The sequence below is a fragment of the Anas platyrhynchos genome, chromosome 3 (assembly GCF_047663525.1).
Source record: "Anas platyrhynchos isolate ZD024472 breed Pekin duck chromosome 3, IASCAAS_PekinDuck_T2T, whole genome shotgun sequence".
Lineage (NCBI taxonomy): Eukaryota > Metazoa > Chordata > Aves > Anseriformes > Anatidae > Anas > Anas platyrhynchos.
Genome location: NC_092589.1, coordinates 95,581,237 through 95,601,616, shown reverse-complemented (window position 1 = coordinate 95,601,616; position 20,380 = coordinate 95,581,237). Strand labels below are relative to the sequence as shown.

At 37.8% G+C, this 20,380-nt stretch overlaps 1 protein-coding gene across 2 annotated transcripts in view; it reads left to right on the top strand.

The window, feature by feature from the left end:
* The window catches only part of FAM83B (family with sequence similarity 83 member B), a 56,352-nt gene extending 39,131 nt beyond the window's left edge, over positions 1-17,221 (top strand). For both annotated transcript variants that reach the window (XM_027455094.3, XM_038177310.2), the window contains exons 4-5: positions 6,143-6,267; positions 8,473-17,221. In XM_027455094.3, the coding sequence (XP_027310895.1) occupies positions 6,143-6,267; positions 8,473-10,825 (2,478 nt within the window). In that variant the 3' untranslated portion in view covers positions 10,826-17,221. The remainder of the gene's footprint in view (positions 1-6,142; positions 6,268-8,472) is intronic.
* The last annotated feature ends 3,159 nt before the right edge of the window (positions 17,222-20,380 follow it).

Here is a 20,380-nt window from a genome sequence, read left to right as displayed (position 1 = left end):
TAAACTTCTTTTTATTAACTTTGTCACCAGTCAGACTTGCTGTTTGGTGAGTAACTCCTTTTCATTGAAAGATGAAGAGTCAGTACAGATTATGACTTTTTTTCAGGTACTGTATAAAAATTAATTGCTATTTTTTTTCTAGAGATTTTTTTTTCTGCTGCTGACAGGTGCTGCAGCAAACTGTGAGATAGATTTGCACTGCAAAACACAGCACTGAGACGGCAATCCCCAGTATCACCAGAATGCTTAAGCTGTAACTTCATTTTTGATTACAAATAGTGAACCAATGTAGAAAATGCTGTTCAATACCCAAGAAGAAAACCAAGTTCCCTGGCTGATAACACATCTTAGTGTTTTATTTGATATGAGTTGTGGCATGTGGTAGAGGCTCCATACTCTGCAGAAACTTATTTTTACTTCTCTGGAAATTATGAAGAGTCATCTTGCTACAGGATATATTGAAAGCAATTTGGCAGGAACTGTTTACCCGCTGATAGTCTTCTCAGTATTTATAGTTAATGGGAGAAATGAGAAAATAGTACCAGTAAAGAATTGGTTTTACTTTCCTTTTGTGAAGTCTACTCCCAAATACACATGCTTAAATGCACAGGAGGAACTGTTCATGAGAACTGATTGCATGCCATTCTATCTCTTGTATCTTTTACCAGTTTTATCAAAATCATTAAAAGTTTTCTAGTACTTCCAAGTCAAAGTCAAATTTGGTTATTAAATGGGTGTGCAAAGCTCAGTGTCATATCAGTGAGCAAATTTCTGTCCTTAGGGCCAGATTCCAGTAAAGTCATGGAGAATTTGACTTCAGTGGTCACTGAACCTGATTGGAAGTCATGACAGAACATAGCTGGAAAGCTACTTTGCATTTGCACAGAAACTACTATCTTGTAGTGAGAACAGAGGCCTAGGATAACAGATAATACTAGTAATAATGAACAATATGAGAAATGCGACTTATTTTTCTTTAAAGTTGCTAGGCTAAGTATTAGATGGACATTCATTCTCTTCTTTATGTACTTCTTGACAGCAAGTACGGGGTGAGTAACTGAATGCTGATAAAAACAGACTCTACAAATAAAAAGAGCTGCAATGAAATGTTTGAGACCAGTGTATTCACTGTTCTTATCTATCACATTAGAGTTTTTTTTACTGATGAAAATAAATGTTTAATGTTGAATTATACTTCAACATTTTAAATCGTGGTTATGTGGTTATCTCGGGGAAGATAGTCAGCTGCACAGTCACACATAAAAAGAGAAGTTAGAGCTTGTTTCCTGTTCATCGTTTAGCTGTCATTTAATCGGATAGCTATGATGGCCATCCTCAATCTGCAGCTCAGACATCCAGACAGTGGATGTTTAAACATCAGGAATGCAAACAGTCCCTGAGTTGTACAATCAGTTCTTGGAGGAGGGAGAAAATCCCATTTTTGGCTTCACAAACCTGCTAAAATATCAAGTCCTCAATTAAATTAGTCCCCCATATGTATTCACTAGCAGTCACTTTCAAAAACAGTTTACAGGACCAGACAGACTTTCCATTTGACTTGCTACAGTTGGTCTCACAAACTGTTGTGTGTCCTCTCAGGATAGCTTCCTCTCAAGGAATTCTTTCCTCTCAATTCCTTCTTAATGTGTGGATTTGTTTGTTCCAGCTGCCCAGAATTTTCTCTCAAGATTCATAAGTGAATTATTGCTTTATCCACTGTGATGCTGATTACTGATCACTTCTGTATTGATCAGTGACAGGTTTTTGTTAGTGCTGTTAGCATGGCAGTCCTGTAGCCTGAGGATACAACCAGGTAGGAAGGAGAAGTCCAGCATTTCATACAAAATGAAGCTTGTGATTATGTGTATAATAATCTTAAGTGGAACATATTGTTCTTTTATGTTCTCAAAAATAGTACGCATTTTGGGAGATTATTCAAAGGATGCATCCTTGGCAACTAATTAGAAGTTTTGAAGTAAGTGAAGAATGCCAGATGAGCTGTGGAGGAAGAGGAAGTGTTACATGAGAACAGTGAGCGTGATCTCTGGCACATGCCTTCATAATGCCATGTTCCCATCTTTAAGTGCATGACATACTGAGACGGGGAAAGATTTGGCAGGATTAAGGAAGCAGGACAGATATGCTGCAGGAGGAATAATACTGCAGAAGAGAAGGAAAACTGAAGATAATAGAGGAAACAGTAACTAAGATGTTTAAAAAAAACAGCAATTTAATGTGAATTGTAATTTTTTTGAGGGTTTAGAGCCTACTTGAAGTTATATTTTAACTTATGAGTACCTAAGGAAAAGTTTCTTTATACAGTACAGTAAATTGAAAACCGTTAGCTTTACTTGTGCCTACAGCATTCCAGACTCCTAAATGATATTCTGTCCAATACCTACCAGGTCTTATCTCAGTAAGATTTGATGGGTTCAGCTGGCATGTCATTAGGTCAACATTATCTGTTATAGTTATTTGAAAATGTATAAACTGAATCTCAAGTGACCATCAAATTATGACATAAATATATTATAATGTAAATATAAAGCAGACATACAAATGCAGTTAAATGATATAATTGATCTAAATACTTAATCATTGAAGTAAATGTAAAATTAATAAGTAATTCACAATTTTAATTTTTAGTAAATAAGGACTTACTATTGTGATAATCTTTAGAATAGGGCATTTTTTTTCTTTTTAAGTTATTTACTATTTACGCACTACTTAACTTACGAAAAAAACAAGCTTTTTATTTAACTACTTCTTTCTGTCAAAGTAACTGGTGGGGAAAGAATAGTTTTCTTCACTGGAATTGGCTTGTTCAAAGTTCAACAGTATTGGAAAAGCAGGAAAAATGAATTTGTTCTTTTAGATTCCAAGTTAAAAATCAAAGTAGTGAGAACCTGAAGGACTGTGGTGGTTTTACCCTGCTGGGCAGCTTAGCTCCAGCACAAGTGCTCTCTCACTTACCATCCTCAAAGGGAAAGGGGAAGAAAATACAATGGAAAGGGCTCAAGGGCTAAGATAAGGACAGGGAGATCACTCAACAATTATCGTCATGGGCAAAACAGACTCAGCATAATGAGGTTGATATAATTTATTACCTATCACTAAGAGACTAGAACATTGAGAAATAAAGGAAACTACAAACACCTCACTTCCCCCCTGACCTACCCTCTTCTACCTCCTCCCCCCAAGCACCACAGGGGAACAGGGCAATGGTGGCTGTGTTCTGTCCCTGACGCTTCATCTCTGCTGTTCCTTCATGGTCACTCTCTGCTCCTGCTACATATGCGGTCCCTCCCATGTGATGCCGTCCTTCCCAAACTGATGCTGCAGGGGCTGCCCACAGGCAGCAGCTCTTCAAGAACTGCTCCCACACCGCTCCATACCACGGGGTCCATCCCCCAGGAGCAAACTGCTCCAGCACGGGTCCCCCACATGTGGGTGGCAGCTCCCCCCAGGCCCCCTGCTCCTGTGTGGGCTCCTCTCCACAGGCTGCAGCTCTGGCCCGGGGCCTGCTCCTGCAGGGGCTCTCCATGGGCTGCAGCCTCCTCCAGGCCACATCCACCTGCTCAACCAGGGGCTCCTCCACTGGCTGCAGTGTGGAGATCTGCTCCATGTGGGACCCATGGGCTGCAGGGGGACAGCCTGCTCCACCAGGGGCCTCTCCACAGGCCACAGGGGAACTGCTGCTGTGTGCCTGGAGCACCTCCTGTCCTCCGGCTGCACTGACCTTGGTGTCTGCAGGGCTGCTTCTCACTCCGCAGTCTCTCAGTTGCTGTTGTGCAGCAGGTTTTTTGTTTGTTTGTTTGTTTTGTTTGTTTGTTTGTTTTTCCCTTTCTTAAATCTGCTCTCCCAGAGGCACAAGCAACTTTGGTTATTATCTTGGCTCTGGCCAGCAGCAGGTCCCTTTGGAGCCAGCTGAAACTGACCCTTATCTAACATGGGGCAGTTGCTGGACTCTTCTCACAGAGGCCACCCCTGCAGCTCCCTGCTACCAAAATCTTGCAACATTAACCCAATACATGGACACAATGCAAGACAGTGAAAGGTGATTGCAGTTAGAGATGCAGTTAAAGAGACAAAAAATTAGCCTCCAATGTAGTAATGCAGACTGGGTTGTTATTGTTACTGATTCTTTTTTTAACTGTTTCTGAAAATAATCTAGGTATTCATCTATATTTTCACTGAACCCAAGTACTTTTAAACTTTACAGGACTACTAGTTAACACCTATGTATTGAATCAACTTGATGCAGCAAATTAGGAGATAAACTTTATGTTTCTTGCACACTTTTAAGACATTTAGGTCACAATTTTTATTATTTTAAAATGCTGTCTCTGTACATTTTAACTAAGTTGTATTTTTTGTTCAAACAGCTTGAAAAAAATGCTATGTTAAAACTCATCTAACAAATTTAAAGAACTTGAACAGCTTGAGTTAAACTATACCTTGCCAACTCAGCAGTTCTTATGTGCAAGTTTTGCTTCTTTGAATTATTTGTCTTTAGATAAAAAATAAAATAAGCCACAAACAATAAAATATATAGGGTTTTAGAAAGGATGTGTTACTTAGAGATATTTATCATTTCATACGGATTTTGTCCTAATTTTTGGAATTTTCTGTTTGGAGAGAGTTCAGTGGACTGTAGTGGAGACTACAGTTATAAATCCTGCAATCTGAGTTTATGCTGTACAGTCTGATCCATTCTACTTCATAAACAGATCTAATCCATCTCCTGTACCTGGACTTTACAGAGCACACTTGCTGTGATTTTCAGCCTTTCCTCATAGCAGCAGAATTTGGGGCAGATATGAACCTTGGCAGTTAATGAATAGTCACAAGAAACAAGTTATTTCTGTATTCAGAAGTCATATTCCACTATTTCTGTATATATAGTTTAGGCAACAATCATATAGATTCTGTTTTCTTACCGCCAATGCTAAATTACACATTTCACTCCAACTGGAATACCTGTAAATTACCACAAATTAACATCACTAGAACACATATTTCAAGGCTAGAAACCACAGTAAATGTTGTGGTCATTCGCAGATGTATTCCAAGCTCTTTTTATATCTTGTGAAGCATTTTGTATCCAACAGTTACAGAAGGTAGATGGTGTAGGTTGGTTTGCATTGAACATAAATTTTCTTTTTGTTATAAATAAACACCTTTCTGTAACAATTTATGATGAATGCTATTATATTTCTTTCTGTACCTGTAGAAGAAATTTTTGAAATTTATTATTAGTACAGTACAAAAGGTTTGTTAACACTTCTTTTGAATTGTTCTTTTGCTAAGAGCTTAAAAAAAAACAAAGGACACTAAAGCAAAAAAAGATGACTGAAGTCATTCAGAACTGCATGTGCAGAAAAGATACTGGCTCAGCTGAGGCAACTTCATTAACAGTTTGGGAGAAAAACTGACCACATTTTGGGGTTCCATCATGGCAAATTTCCTCAGTAGAATTTACTGAGTTTGCATGAGTAAATCAGAAAGCTTATGGATAGAGTTTGGAATTCAAGCCTAACTGCTTTGTAGGGATTGTGCTAGCTATACATGCTGTGATAGCATCTCCAGATTTAGAAATGTAATTGATCCCATGCTGGAAAGCCAATTGAGAAATCTTCTTGGTGATGGAACTGCAAGGCATTCTGAGGCCAGGTGATATCTTTTGATAGACCATCTCAGAGTGAAATATCTATGTGTGTAGATACACTGCTCTTGTTCAATTAAAATAAGTGATACTGGTGCTTTAGATGTTATTTCTGACTTGTTGAGTTGCTCGGAAATCATATATAGTACATAAGATGCTAAAAAGATTTTTTTCACTACTAAATCTCTTTCTCTTGTCAAAGTCCTCTTGTGCCAGAGCCTCATTTCTGAGAGTGATGGCTATGGAAAAGGGGAAATTCATTTTTCCAAGGCCTAGGAAATTTCATCATTCTTGAAGACAAAGCAATAACTTGCCATATTGGGTCCCCAGGGGACAGGTTTGATTAGAATTTACTGTCCTGCAGAATTTACTGATATGCAATAATGTAACTCCTACTGTACCATTGACATTTAAAGCCCTGGCTGCTAAATGTAGAATATAGTGTACCAATTAAAGTATTTCAATTATCTTTTTCAGAACATGAGGGTGCGGACAGTAAAAGGACAAGATTACTATTCTAAAACAGGAGCAAAATTCCATGGAAAAATGGAACAAAAATTTCTTCTGGTTGACTGTAAGAAAGTCATATACGGTTCTTACAGGTAAGATCAGTCACTGAGTTGCCCATAGAAAACATGTGATCTCAGAATTTTGCCTGTTGCAAAATATATTTTTTCTATTTCTGAAAATTATTCCAGGAAACTCCATGGGCAAATTTGATTATATTTCCAGTAATCTATCAAGTTGTCACAGATACTTAATGATAGGTAACATAACATGTTGCCAAATTTTGAGGTCCCCTCGTAATTTTTCATAAATAAGAAATAAAGTATATAGCTTTTGATTTAGGCAAAGTTTTGGAGAAAAGAGAGAAAAATACCAATTTGTTCAATATAGAACTATTCTTGTTTAAAAGTAACTCCAAAAAAGGCTACCAAAGTATTTCATAAGCTCTCTTGGATGGTTTATCCTTGCAGCAATCTTTTAAAGCTAAAATTGTAGACCAGCTTTATAGCATTTCATACTATAGCATGGTCAAACTCAGAATTGTCAAAAATAGTCTATATTTGGTTAAGCTTTATTTTATTTTATTTTATTTTATTTTATTTTATTTTATTTTATTTTATTTTATTTTATTTTATTTTATTTTATTTTATTTTATTTTCCATTTTATTTCCAGTATATTTGCACAAAGCATAGGTCAGAAGAACTTGCATCTTTGCAGAGCTGGAAAAAAATATGTTAAAGCAGGGGCAGTTTTATCTCACACATTATTAAATATATGTGTTCTTTTCATGGTATGCTTCTCTCTTTTGGTCTCCTGAATTAATTTCTGCCAGCCTGATGCTTGGGTGCCAGATCCACAGCTGCTGATTATTGTAGATTTCAACTACTTTAAGCTTTTGAAAATCTGTCTCTTTATCTCCTCTGAGAATTGAGCAGCCCCAAATTCAGATTGATAGGTATAAATGGTAGTGAGGTAAGTGACAAGTTCATAAATGAGTCAGTGTAAGAGAGACCAGAGAGTCTGCCTGCTTTGACATCTACACACAGTGTTAGAGTCTGTGAGAATGTGATAGTTTTTCTCATTTCATTTTGAAAAATAACACTGCTTTAAGATCTAGCACAGGACCTGGAATCATGAACTTCTGTAGAAATTAAACTTGCTTTGAAAAAGAATCTAGTGATTTATAACAGCAAAGATGAGTTTTTTTGAATGCTTGGTCTCCGAACTCAATTTGAAGTTAATTATTTACAAATATTGCAAAATATCATGTCTTAATAAGAACTTCTGTGAAAAAGAAAGAAACAGAAAAAAAAATGTGTTATGTTTTGATTTAATTTCAGCACAGTATCATTTCCTAAAAAAAAAAAAAAAAAACAAAAAAAAACAATTACAAGGAAATCAGCAAATTATTTATGTGACTACAACAAACCTTCATAACCTACAGAAGACAAATGCAAAGTTCAAGTTCATTGATTTCATTTCATTTTTTCACTTACTTTTCTTCACTTGAAATAAGGGTCATAGGACAGATTTTTTTTTTTTTGGTGTAATCTACAAATTACATGGTTTCAACACCATGATATCAGGATTTTTGAAACATCCTGACTGTACTTGTTAATGTATTTTATCTCATTTTGTAGCTATAAAGTAGTTATAGCTACTTATCTTTGAGCATGTGTTCAGCCTTTATAAGTATGGTAGAAAAGAGGAAAACTTCCTTTATCAGGATACAGTACACTGCAGTTAATAGAAAAATTAATATCCAAGCTGGTGTGCATGGTAGAAAATGTAAACTGTTTAACAGTTTTGAGGTGCATCTTTTTGAGAATGTGTTTAGATTAAAGTTTATTCATACCTGTGGAAACAGTTCTGTGTATTATTTCATACATACTTTTTTTCACAACTTAACCATGCATTGTCTCTGGTTTAGGAGTGGGTCTAGTTAATCCTGGCTTAGTCTTTGTAGAGGTAACTTTGCACCATTAGGTATTTGATGTTGTGCACTTGTGAATACCTTTTTCCAATATCCCCTGTTTATAAGAGCAATTAAGTAGTTATAGACACAGTCCTGCTCCCCCTGGAAGCACTGGAAGTCTGCCACTGAGTTCAAATTGTATTAGATTAGACCTTTCAAATCCAAATGACATGAATCATGCCATAATTTATTAATTAAGAAAGTATTTGTGCTAAATCCAAGTGTGTGTGAAAACCTTTTTTTTTTTTTCTCCTATCAAGAAGGTCCAGTGAAATACATTAGTTCAAAAGAACTGTTTCTAATGGTCATTTGTTCTTCTTACAGCTTTATGTGGTCTTTTGAAAAAACCAACCTCAGTATGGTTCAAGTTATCACAGGACAGCTGGTTGAATCCTTTGATGAAGAATTCAGGACACTGTATGCTCGTTCTTCTGTTCCTAGTTCATTTGCCCCAGAATTAGTGCGGGTTAACAGTCGCAGGACACTCTGGGATAATGACACGTACCAACACTCAGTGTCTTCCTTAGCTTCAGTTTCTAGCCAAAGAAACCTTTTTGGTAGGCAAGACAAGCTTCACAATTTAGATCCTGTGTATTTGAAAACTCGAGGAAGATATGCAGTGAATGAAATAGATAAATTTGGATTGAGAAATCAAGCCTATAATAAGCAACCATTTCATCCAGGTTTTAATATGCAAAATCCAATCCAGCAGTATCAACCTAGTGAAAAAAATGAGCATTGGAAGAGGCATAGTTATGCTGGGGAGAAGCCAGAAAGGACACCTTACCTATTGCTCAACAGGGCTATTAATAGAGCCAATAATCCATTGAATACTTGGAAAATGCCATCTGATAGCCTTAGTATTGTGTCTTCGTTACGAGGAGGATATGCAAATAACTGCAATCCACCCCAACAAAGTTTCGCTGATCAGTTTTCACGACCAAAGGTAAATCTTGCAGAAAGAAATTCAATTGTGAGGAGGTCTTTTAATGGGACAGATCATCAAATCCGCCATCTACAGCAAAGGATGCCGACCCTAGAACACACAACGAAATCATTCCTACGTAACTGGCGAATTAAGTCATACTTAAATGACCAATCTGACTATCCAGTGGAGTCTAATGGGTCAGCCTTGGGTGACAGATATGATAGCTATGACACAGCTGAAAATATTAAAGCTCATGCCCTGTACTCTCATTCTCGCTTACGATCGTCATTGGTGTTTCAGCCAACTTTACCCGAACAGCAGGAGGTAAGCAGCTGTGCAAGTTCTTCAAATTCAACTATAATTGGGTCAGAGGGAAGTGCAACACCTAAAGGGACATCAAATCATGCACCAAGTGTGGAAAACGGAACAGACAATACTTTAGAAGAGCTTAGCACAAATGTCCAACTTAAATCAGAGGCACCAAAAAACCACAGAATTCATACTGCAGACAACAGAAAACCTATGGTAAATTCACATGCAGCAGGGGACCCACCTATCTACTTATACGCAACCCTCTGTGCCGACAAACATGCAGAAAATCTGAAGAACGTTCAAAATGAAAATATACTTAAAAGGAGAAGCTTTCCCATGTTTAATTCAAAGTCCATATTAGACCCTGGTGCAGACAAGCATGCATCCAGTTATGTTTACAGCACATTGAACAGGCATAGGCTTAAGCAGCCAGTTAGTCCAAAACTTCCAGAAGACACTCTGAAGAGCTCTAAAAGTTTGCACAGTGTGACCAACCATTTGCCACAGGAGGAAAAGAACCTCAAAGGAGAGCTGAAGAGCCCAACTGCTACCAAGGCAATCTCTATGGCTGTTCTTGCTGAAGCGAGCAAAGAGGAGTCTAGTAGAGATTGCACATCAAAGAAAGAAAGTAAGAACTCCCCAAGTTTTCTAAAGAAAGGATCCCAGAAACTGCGGTCACTTCTTAATCTCACACCAGACAAGAAGGAAATCTTGTCAAAAAACAAAGGTCCTGCCTTTTATAGGATGTGTAGTAGTTCTGACACTTTGGTTTCTGAAGAAGAGAATCAAAAACCAAAGATCTCTGAAAATAAGACAGATTCTTCCCCAAGAAGAAAGAGAAACACATCAAATTCCCAAGGTAGCTTGAACAGAAGTAAAGAAGATGTCGCTGCAAGCCCATCGAAGTCTCCAAAGTCTCCTAAATCACCAAAGCCTCAAAAACCTCCATCTGATGAAAGCAATAAAAAGTGTCCTGTCTTGTGCCCCCTTGAAAGTAAGTTCATAGAAACTGCAGGAGATGCATCTACCCCAAGATTTAATACAGAACAGATTCAATATCAAGATGTAAAGGAAACTACCACAAATACTACCCCTGAAAGTCCTGCTGTTTGTGCTCTACAAAGAGCAAGTTCAATGACACCACAACTGGCAAGCTCAAAACATCAAGAGGAGCTAAGATCTCGTTTGAGTGAAAGGCGTGTTTATAGTCGCTTTGAGCCATTCTGTAAGATGGAAAATCCTAGTCAACTTGTAGGAAATTTACCAAATAGTTCACATCTTCCAGATATCAAAAACAAGACCTTAGGAAATAACTACGGCAGGAGTAATCACCTGGTCAGCTACAACTCAACTGCTTATCATCCACTGCAGCCTAATGAAAATAAACTGAGGGGATTTATGCAAAAGTTTGGGAACTTCCTACACAAAAACAAATAAAACTTCTGTTGATTATGTTGAAATACAGCAAGAGTAGCAAAGCTGTACATTCTTAACTGGATAAGAGTGACAAGCAACTTCTGTAGAGCTTACTTGGGTTTCTTCAGGGTCTAGGACATTTGAATGAATGTACATACTTTTACATAATTATTCTAGAATTATTATGCTTAAGTCTACAGAAATTCTGTGTCCAGAAGATATCTCAAGAAAGTTGTTTATAGTGTTTATATTGTAAGATTACTTTTATACATTTTCCTTTTGAAGAAAGTATGTGCTGGTAAAAAAAGATGGAGAGTGTTTTTAAACTTCAAATAATACTTTTTCTTAAGATTTGCCCTTTAAAAATAAGATAGCACTAGGAATAGTGGCTTGCATCTTTTCAGCATTTATGTACTTTTTCAAATGTTAAACACAAATGTTAATGCATTGTATGTTACTTAACTTCAAACTCATTTTGAAACCCTCTTTTAGATTCCATCTTGGTAATAATTTACCCCTTAGCATTTATTGAAATGTTTAGGCAGCAGATGGATATTACTTTATTGAATTTTCCATGCAATATGATATTATTCCGAAGTATTTGGCATACAAATCTTAAAGTGACCTTAATCCCATCTTTCTCAGACTTTTTTACATGGCTAAAGTAATGTGAATGTAGGATGAAAGTAAAATATATATATATTTATAAAACAAAGTGCCTTGAAAAGAGCTTAACTGGTTTAAATTTCAATGGATTAATTACATTTGTATAACATGCCAGTATTCTGTAACGTAGTCTAAAAATATTTTTTGTTAGATTTTTCTGTTTGGTGTTTCCAAAAAAAAAAAAAAATGTGGACTTACATTTCCCAGGTAAGTTTTTGAGTTTCACATGTAACTGTATGTTTTAGGTGTTGGCAGATTATGTGCAACTCTAGCTTTAATAACCTTTTTTTTTTTTTTTTGTAATAAGGTTGTAAGTGCTTTAGACTAGGTATATGATGAAGATTGTAAGCTCAGTACTGCAATGCTTAAATTTTCCATGCCCTGTTGCCTTACGTCAGGATAAATGTTACAAGGCCAGGAGCAATTAGGCATCTAAAAATGAGGTTGATGAAAATCACCACATAAATCACTACCTCTCCTAAGCCAAAAAAGTATCAGTGAAGAGCAATAGCAGCACTTGTTTAAACTTAGCGAAGCTGCTTAGGCACCTAACTACAATTTAAGGGGACATATCTGTGTTCATCCAGGTCTTTCAGTCATAAGAATTTTCTTGATATTAAGCGCCTACACCAGATTAGTGCTTACAGAAACCACAGAGAGGGTGATGTGTTTGGGCAGCACCATGGCATCCACTTCTCATTTGCAACCTGTAGCCAGAGCATTCAGCTGGCTCCCAGCCCTCCTTGTTGTGGACTCTATCTCTTAGCAGAGTCCCTTAATGCTCATAGCCATTTAGCTGTGAGATGCTCTGGGACAGTCTTACTCCACTTAAACTCGGTAAGGCTGTTCCACCACACATCAAATAATTACATATTCAGAAGGCTGGAGACAAACAGGTAGACATTTCTCTGATGAGGGCACTCAGCACATTAGAAAAGCATATTCACATCCTTGCCTTGGTAGCACTGCTGCCCCTCTCAGGATATGTTTTAGGCTTGCTTTGAGAACAACTACTAAAAATAAGCTCCACAAGTAAGATCTTGAAAAATACTTTTTTTTTTCTTTAAAAAAAAAAATGATGGTAGTTTATACCTGCAGCAGGCACCATACAGCTCACCACTTTGGGGATTTAGGTAGTATTGTAAATTTTCAACAATAGAAATTCAGAAATCTGGGTGCTGAAAGCATATATATCTTATACAGGGTCTTCATGTTTCTGAGGCATCTTTTAGGAGACCACTTCACTCTTAGATCTGAAAGGTCATGCAGTGTTCTATGGTGGAGTCCCACTCTGAAGGTCTTGGCTCTGTTCTTTAAAAAGAGACACCGGAAAGGCATTTCATTCACCAGCTCAATCAAGTTCATGCTCATCACTGAAAATCCTTGCTGGCTCCCATGAACTCACCGCGGCTGTTGGCAGTGATTTCAGTGAAGCAGTGCAAGCTTTTCATTCAAACTGTTTCTCAGGCAGCCTTATTAGGTTGATGCATTATAGCAATTATTTCACCATGGGGATAGTATTTATTTTTAAGGGTGATTAGATCTGGTGTCTCAATCCTATGCTGAAAGTTTCACTCTCCTCTTTACCCCTGATCATGGAAAACATTTTATGAACTTCTTAACGAACGTTGGTCGCTTTGTTCACTCCATGCTAAAACGCCATAGCAGGTATTTTTCCTAAATGGCCATTCACACTGAAATATTCTGTCCTGCCAGAGGCAGCGATTTCAGACTCTGATCCCAAGGCAAATGATGTCTCCTTAGTATTCCAGGCATATTATCAGTACAGGCACAACATAATTCCACAGCTACCCAGCAAACAGCAATGCAGCAGTGCACAGCAAGTCCTAACACCTTTTAGCAGGGCAGACAGTTTTTCAGGATGGTGCCTGAATTAACTGTACAGCAAATGAACTTAACTGAGATGCAGGAGGTGCTAAGAATGGTGGAGGTAGGTTTGGGGAGAATATTTAGTTTTTCCTTATACTCTTATGAGCTCTGACATACACTTGTAAGCAATACTAGATTTGGGAAGGAAATGAGGGAGGGAGGACGACGGCCTTCTGGCAACTTTTGAAGTGATAGTTCTTTGCATTTTGTAGTAATACTGGGGAAATGTATCTGATACACTTGGGAAATTTTTTACTCTATTTTCCAGAGTGGGTTGCTAATTATAGAGTCCTGAGAAGCCAGATATTTTAATTTACCAAGTCACTTATTTAGATAGATAGCTATATTTTGTATTTATGCACAGAAGATAAAGAGCCTTCAGTGAAGATCCTGCTCATACACTTAATAATGCAATAAATTAAATGTAGTAGAATTTCCTTTTTCATTTTCAGATACCTCCTCAGAGAACCTGCGTGAGAATGTGTCTGCATTAAGTTCTGATCAAAGATCATATGATCTGAATGAAAAAGACCACCACTGACCTCAGTGGCAGTTGGATCAGACACTTAATGCACTGACACCACTATTTTAGAAGTGTTACAAGGCTGAAGGCTGCTTGGGGAGGATGTGGCTCAGACACCATGGGAACAGCAGCCCAATGCCCTGCCAGCAGCTACTGCTTTAGAGATGGGGGAGCACACTGGGGAGCTCCAAGGACAGCTGGTGCGAGGATCGGCTGTTATTTTGTTCCCTCCAGAATTGTTCATTACAGGTGGGAAAACAGTGCTTGCCCATTCGTGTTGTTTTGCCTCCTGGTTGTGTGGGAACCCAGCTGTTTCAAAAATAGAAAGGAAAAGTGTGGAAAAAAATGTACATGCTCTTTGCATCTGCAAAGAAAAGGGATATGTGTGTGTTTGGAACAGAGGATATATTTTTGATCTTCCTTTTCCCAAAGCTTGTTGTGATGTTTCTGCTTTTGCCAAGGAGATGCACTTTGTTCAATGTGTCCTAAATGTGCTCTGCACATTGCAAATTTGTTACACCCCGCACACACCCAATGCACTCCCAGTTTTGTAAGGCTATGAAGTAATAGTTATTACCATGCGTGACAGTCACTTGGCCAAATGGCTTGGGAGTTGTGAAATGTTGTGTCATTTCCACATTAAATAAAACTCCATTAGCACCCTAATAGATTCAGGTGATCAGAGCTATGCAGTTCTGAATGTGGCTCTCAGGAGCACACAGCATTGGGCAATGCAGCCAGGAGATACAGACCCCGCATACGGTGCACATACAATTAATGTCATAAATAAACCACCCCGATATGTGCTCATAGTATCCAGTGAATTAATTGCTTCATTTCTTCAGCCTTGTAATAAACAGTTTTTACTGCCTCTTGGATTGCAAAATGATGGTTATTTTACTAATGAGCTTATGCAGCACTCTTTTTTCATGCTAAGAAATATGAACTGCTTGTAAAGAAAGGTTAAAAAATAAGACAAATTAAATTTCCAACTGTCTAACACATGAGGGTAGTATTATTTGTCACAAACCTTGAGAAAATAAAAGCTTATCAGGCAATAGATGTTTGTGCATTGATAGGTGCAGGAGCAATACCATTCACAGAAAAAAATTAATCATTTTTTTCAACTTTCTGAAATGTGTAAGGAAATGTTGTGGTTTATAAAAAAGTTGTTAGGAAAATAAAACCAAAATCTGTAGACAGGTATTTTAAAAATAAAATGTAAAATGGCTCCACTAATGTGTATGATAAATATATATATTTTTTTTCCATTTGGCATAAGCTGTACAATTGACAAGTATCTGTACAACCACGTAGCACACAGAGATCAGTAAGAACTTATTCCCCAGATCAATATTGTACTGTGCAGCACAATATTTCTAGTGACTTTTTTTTTTGAGTTTATTTTGATTTATGTTAGAGTTAGACCAACATAAATCTGAAGTATTTTGTTCATAATTAAGAGATGTTCCTCCGATTATGTCTTCAGTTGCATGAGTACGTATTCCATTAGCACCCCAGTGACAAGAGAGGAGTCTTCACTGCTCAAATGCCATTTTGCCATTTCATTCTTTCTTTTATGCAGGCGCTTACAGATATCTTAGTACCTTTCTGTAGAGTCTGAAATTTTTCATTTTCAACTCTTTACTAAGTTTCAGTTAGGTCTCCTTTTTTCACATTCGGACATGATGCCAAAGAAATATTGCATATTGACAACAGCTTTGAGAAACAGAATTGAAACCATTTGCTTTTGGACAGCTCAGAACTGAGCTGCTTTACTCTTAGGCAGAGCTAGTAGTTTGGATTTCTACTGAAGTGACACTGATTTGTTAAGTTTTGCTTCATCACCCTCTTATTTAGAGCAGTCCCCTCCAGGTCAGTATTTAAAAGCAATTTCCATATATTGAAATGCTTTAAAAAGCAGGCAAGTCCTGTTTCTGAAAATCCGGGAGGATTTAGGGTGCTAGATTAGCAAATCAATTATTTGTATATCTTGAGAATGTATTTGCATTTTTCTGGAAGTGAATCTAGTTTAATAAAAAAGACTGGATATCCCTTGAGAAGAAGCTGCTGGATTCAAATAAACAAATAAATGTAAATATAGCTGGGAGGAGGGGGGAATGAAAAAAAAAAAAGAAAAAAAAAAGAAAAAAAAAACATTTCTTGTCTCTCTGAAACAGACAATTTACGACAGTCCAAGAATCATTATCCTAAAGACTAACAACAAGTAGCAATGTTTTGTTTTGTTTGAGAAATGAATGCAACTTATTTGTTAGCATTCAAACACAGGCCTCTTACATGTCTGTTGTACATTGTCTGTTCTTGCCTCATTTAGCAATCAGCATGCTCAAAATGCAGACTGGTTGTCTATAGTTTCCTAAATCCCAGAAAATCCAATGAAGCATTAAACACCCACTTAACTTTAAACAAGAAGAATGGTTTAAACCCTCCTGGGATAAAAAATAACACCAGCCATACATTTTTGTTTTGTTAGATTTTGGTGTCAAAATCTCAGTGTAGTCTTAGCTGATATATTTTGGGAAACAGTTGACTATATAGTTTCATTGTTTTCTTTGGGCCATGTCTAATTTTGACCCATGATGACATCATGGCTGCATTTTGACATCGTGTTGGTCATGTTTCTTCCAAGTCTCACCTATGCTGGTGTGAGAGTATCTTTGCTCATGGTTTCAGGTTCTAATTTTCCTTAGTGCAGAGTCTGTGGATTCCTGATGATCCATAAGATTTCAAAAGGTGACTTGGAAGTGAGTTCAGATTACTGAAAAAACATGACCAGACCAAAAAAAAAAAAATAAAAAATCCCATATTTCCACATAAAACAAAGGAAGCAAGTAGAATCAAAAGATTCATGCAAGAGAACATTCGTAATATAATTTTTATCAGTTCAAACAGAGCTGGTATTTCAATGCTGCGGAACTGAAATAAGGACTCAAGTAGTAATAATAATTAGATGGTCATTGAATAAAAAAAGCTGAGGAACGCTGATGTAGAAGATGCAAAACAGTCATGAGGGGTGCTGCAAGCACACAATACCCAGAACAGGTATTACTGAGTAATTTCTGAGGAGAAAAAAAGGAATTCTGTCAAGTTGATTTTAATACTGATATGTTGGTTCCAATACTGGCAGCAACCGACTCTTGGTTTTCATCTAAAATTGTTACTTGATATGTAAATCCTTTTTCTCATATGGAATTCCTGGATTACATAGCAACTATGTAATGGATATACTGTGTATGTACAGATACAAACCAAAAAGTGTCTTGAAATAATTTATTACTTCTATTTTTTACCAAATAAAATGTTTCTTTTAAAGCTCAGCTCATTTGTGTGTTCTTGTTTTCACTGTCTCATATTGTTATTACCATTTTTCATTTCAAAATTTAGAACGTCTTTTAAAAAAGTGGCATCAGATATCTTGAGCAAATTGTAAACAGAGGTCTCAAGGCTGCATGTGGCAGCATCTGTGTTTGCTGAGCTGCTGTACCTTGTACAGGACCCACAGTCCACCCAAACGGAGAAAGGACCAAAGCTGACATCACTTTAATGTCAAATTTCTGAAATAAAATATAAGCAATAAGCTAAAGCAAGAATTAAATTGAGTAAGGTTTAATATATTTTTTATCCCATGTTTACTTTCCTTGTATCACTTCCTTGCTCTGATATTGGTGGGTTTTTTTGCTTCCTGGTAATCCTGTCCTACTCATGATGTCAGGTTGAGTAGTCTTTTCTGTTTCCTGCTTCCATGTCCATCTTAATTTCCTGTTTCCTATTTACATGAATCATCCTTCAGAAGTCTGTTTTCCCTACCCCTCGCCTTACTAGTACCATTGAAAAAAAAACACTTCTATCACATTGCTTGCCAGAATTAGCTTCCAGCAACTTCTCCATGCATGAGTGCACACTACGACTGAATGGCTAATGAGAAATTGATTTTCAGTCACGAATATCTCTTGGTTCCTTTGGAAAACAAGTAGGAAACTAACCTTTCTGAACAGCTTACAGTTTGTACTTAATGGAGGAAGGAAATGAAGAGGAGGAGAGGAAGTGAAAAAAAAAACAAAGGTTACAAAACACTGAGGTGGTTACTCAGTGACCACTTATGAAAACATCAATGCTTAGAGTTGTGGTGATGCGTATACAGGCACACATACACATACCTGTATGCATAATGCTGAGGCTCCAACTTAGACAGGAACTTCTACTTATGTAGAAATAAAAGTAAAATTCATCTCATTTAATTGAGCTCAAGCCTTTTCTCAGCTCCTACCTACAAGAACTCATTGTAATTCCCACCTCTTCCATTCTTCCTGTTTCCCTCACTTACATCCAACCCAACCTCACCCTGCCGGCAACTCTGTCTGCAGCATTCCAGCACTAGTTAAATATTGAAAAAATGAAACCTTTAATTTTCTCAATATATCAAGTGGATCAAACAGGAATCTATGCCTATAGCCAAATGAAGACAAGACTGAAGACCACAGGATCTGAGAGTTTCTGAGAGGAAAGTATGTGTATGCCATTCAATATGCAAGTTAAAATATGCCGGTATTTCAGAAAATGTTGAAAAACAGATGAACTAGGTTGAAGTTTATTGCAGAATTACTTGAATCTCCAAGAACTGGTCATAGCTGAGTTAGAGCTGCCATCCCCGCTTGGTGGATAGGGAGCCTAAGGACCAGAATCGCCACTGAAACTACAAGCAGGAGCAGCCATCAGTTCAGACACGTGGTCACCTCGTTCTACCTCCATCCAATGCCAATGCTTTGGCCTTGCCAGTAACACTCATGGCTTGGAAAGCCACTAAACTGGCTCTTGGTTAGCAGACAGACAAGCACTTACTAACTGAAACGCTTCTATTAAGTGCCTCTAAAACTGTTACTTTTTATATTGCACATCCTTGTATATGACAGCTTTTCCCCATATATCTCAAAAATGACTGGCTTCTGTACTGTATTTGAGACACCCAGCTATTTTTTTTGTCCAGGAATGGTGGCTAGTGGCACTTGAGGCATTATATTGCTATAAAAGTCAGTAGGTAATCAGCACTTCAGTAGTTAAAAAGATTAAACAACACTCTCTGTGTGTAATGGCCAGTTTCAAGCCCATCAGACACAGCCTTCACAATTGTTCTTTTTGACTTGCTCTTCAGAATAAAAATATCTCTGTGCTTTCCAAGGTGGGACAGACTGTCAGCTCTTACAGTTTGGTACAGCATTACTGAGGTCCATGAACACCTGCATCCAAGCACTGATGAGGACTCAGTCTATGAATGAAGAGTCAATGAGGCAGCCAGGGGCTGGTGCTCCCAGAAACTCTACATGATGTTTTCCCATAATTAAAAGCACTACAGCAATCAATACAATCAGGTGGCTGCTGCATTAAAGCTTAGCACACTAATAAGTGGCACGCATACCTCAAGATTCGTATCCTTTGTTCCTCATCTGAGCAGAGCAAGGATTTAGGGGAAAATACACAAGAAAATGGAGGAAAAAAAGAACTGGAGAGATCAGAAGCCTGTTTGTCAGAAAATTTTATTCTCACACCCCACATAAAGAACATCTGTCACCGGTTACTTGATAATTAAGAAAATAAACTGTGCTTTTCTAGTTATGTTACTGAAAACCACCACTGGATGGTCCCTGCACTGCAAGTCTTTAGCGGTGGGGGCAATTTGCTGTAGAAATTCTTGTTTCAGTCAAGAAGCTCAGAGCAGCAGAGCCCCTCTGCAGTCGTCCAGAGGACCGTGCCATCATCCTTCAATGTTTTAAATGACCAGGCAGGGACAGGATCACAAGTCACGGATCTAAAGGAGTGTCCTCACTTTTTGGAAGAATAAGACACAAGAGAGAAGTGTGCCTCCCTCTACAGAATTTGAGAATGTCTGTGGCAGTGTACTCTTCCTAGCCCTCTTACCTGTCACCTGTAACCCTGCCTAGGTGATAGCCATAAGTAATGGCTATGATGAACACGTCTAGTCATGACAGCTGTTATCCGCCCAGGCTCCGGGTGGATTCTGAAGAGAGAGATCCAAGGGCATGCACCAGCCAGATATGGCTGGTACGCACATATGATGGTAGTCAGTCATCTTACCTCATAAACGGGACAGCCTCGAGCCTGTTGAGCTCCCCTGTACTGCAGTGGGCTGTGTGCCAGGATCTTACCCTGGAGAAGGGACGACTCTTAAGGTTATTCCTTGAGGTTGAGAGATTCCTTACCTGTGACAGATACTCTGTAAGTGACTAATAGGTAGCTTGTTGAAACTTTGCAAGTAATTTGCTAAGCAAGCTGAAACTTTGTAATCCTAACTAAGGGATATAAAGCATTGATTGTGCATGCAGTCCTTCAGGCATAAACCATCAGGTTTGGGATGGGAATAGGATCTGGTTGTATCTAGGCTTCTCAGAGTTTCAATGGCAAAAGAGACCCCATTCTGAACCTCATGACTCAAGGTGAGGGTCTCCCTGATGCTTTTAGTC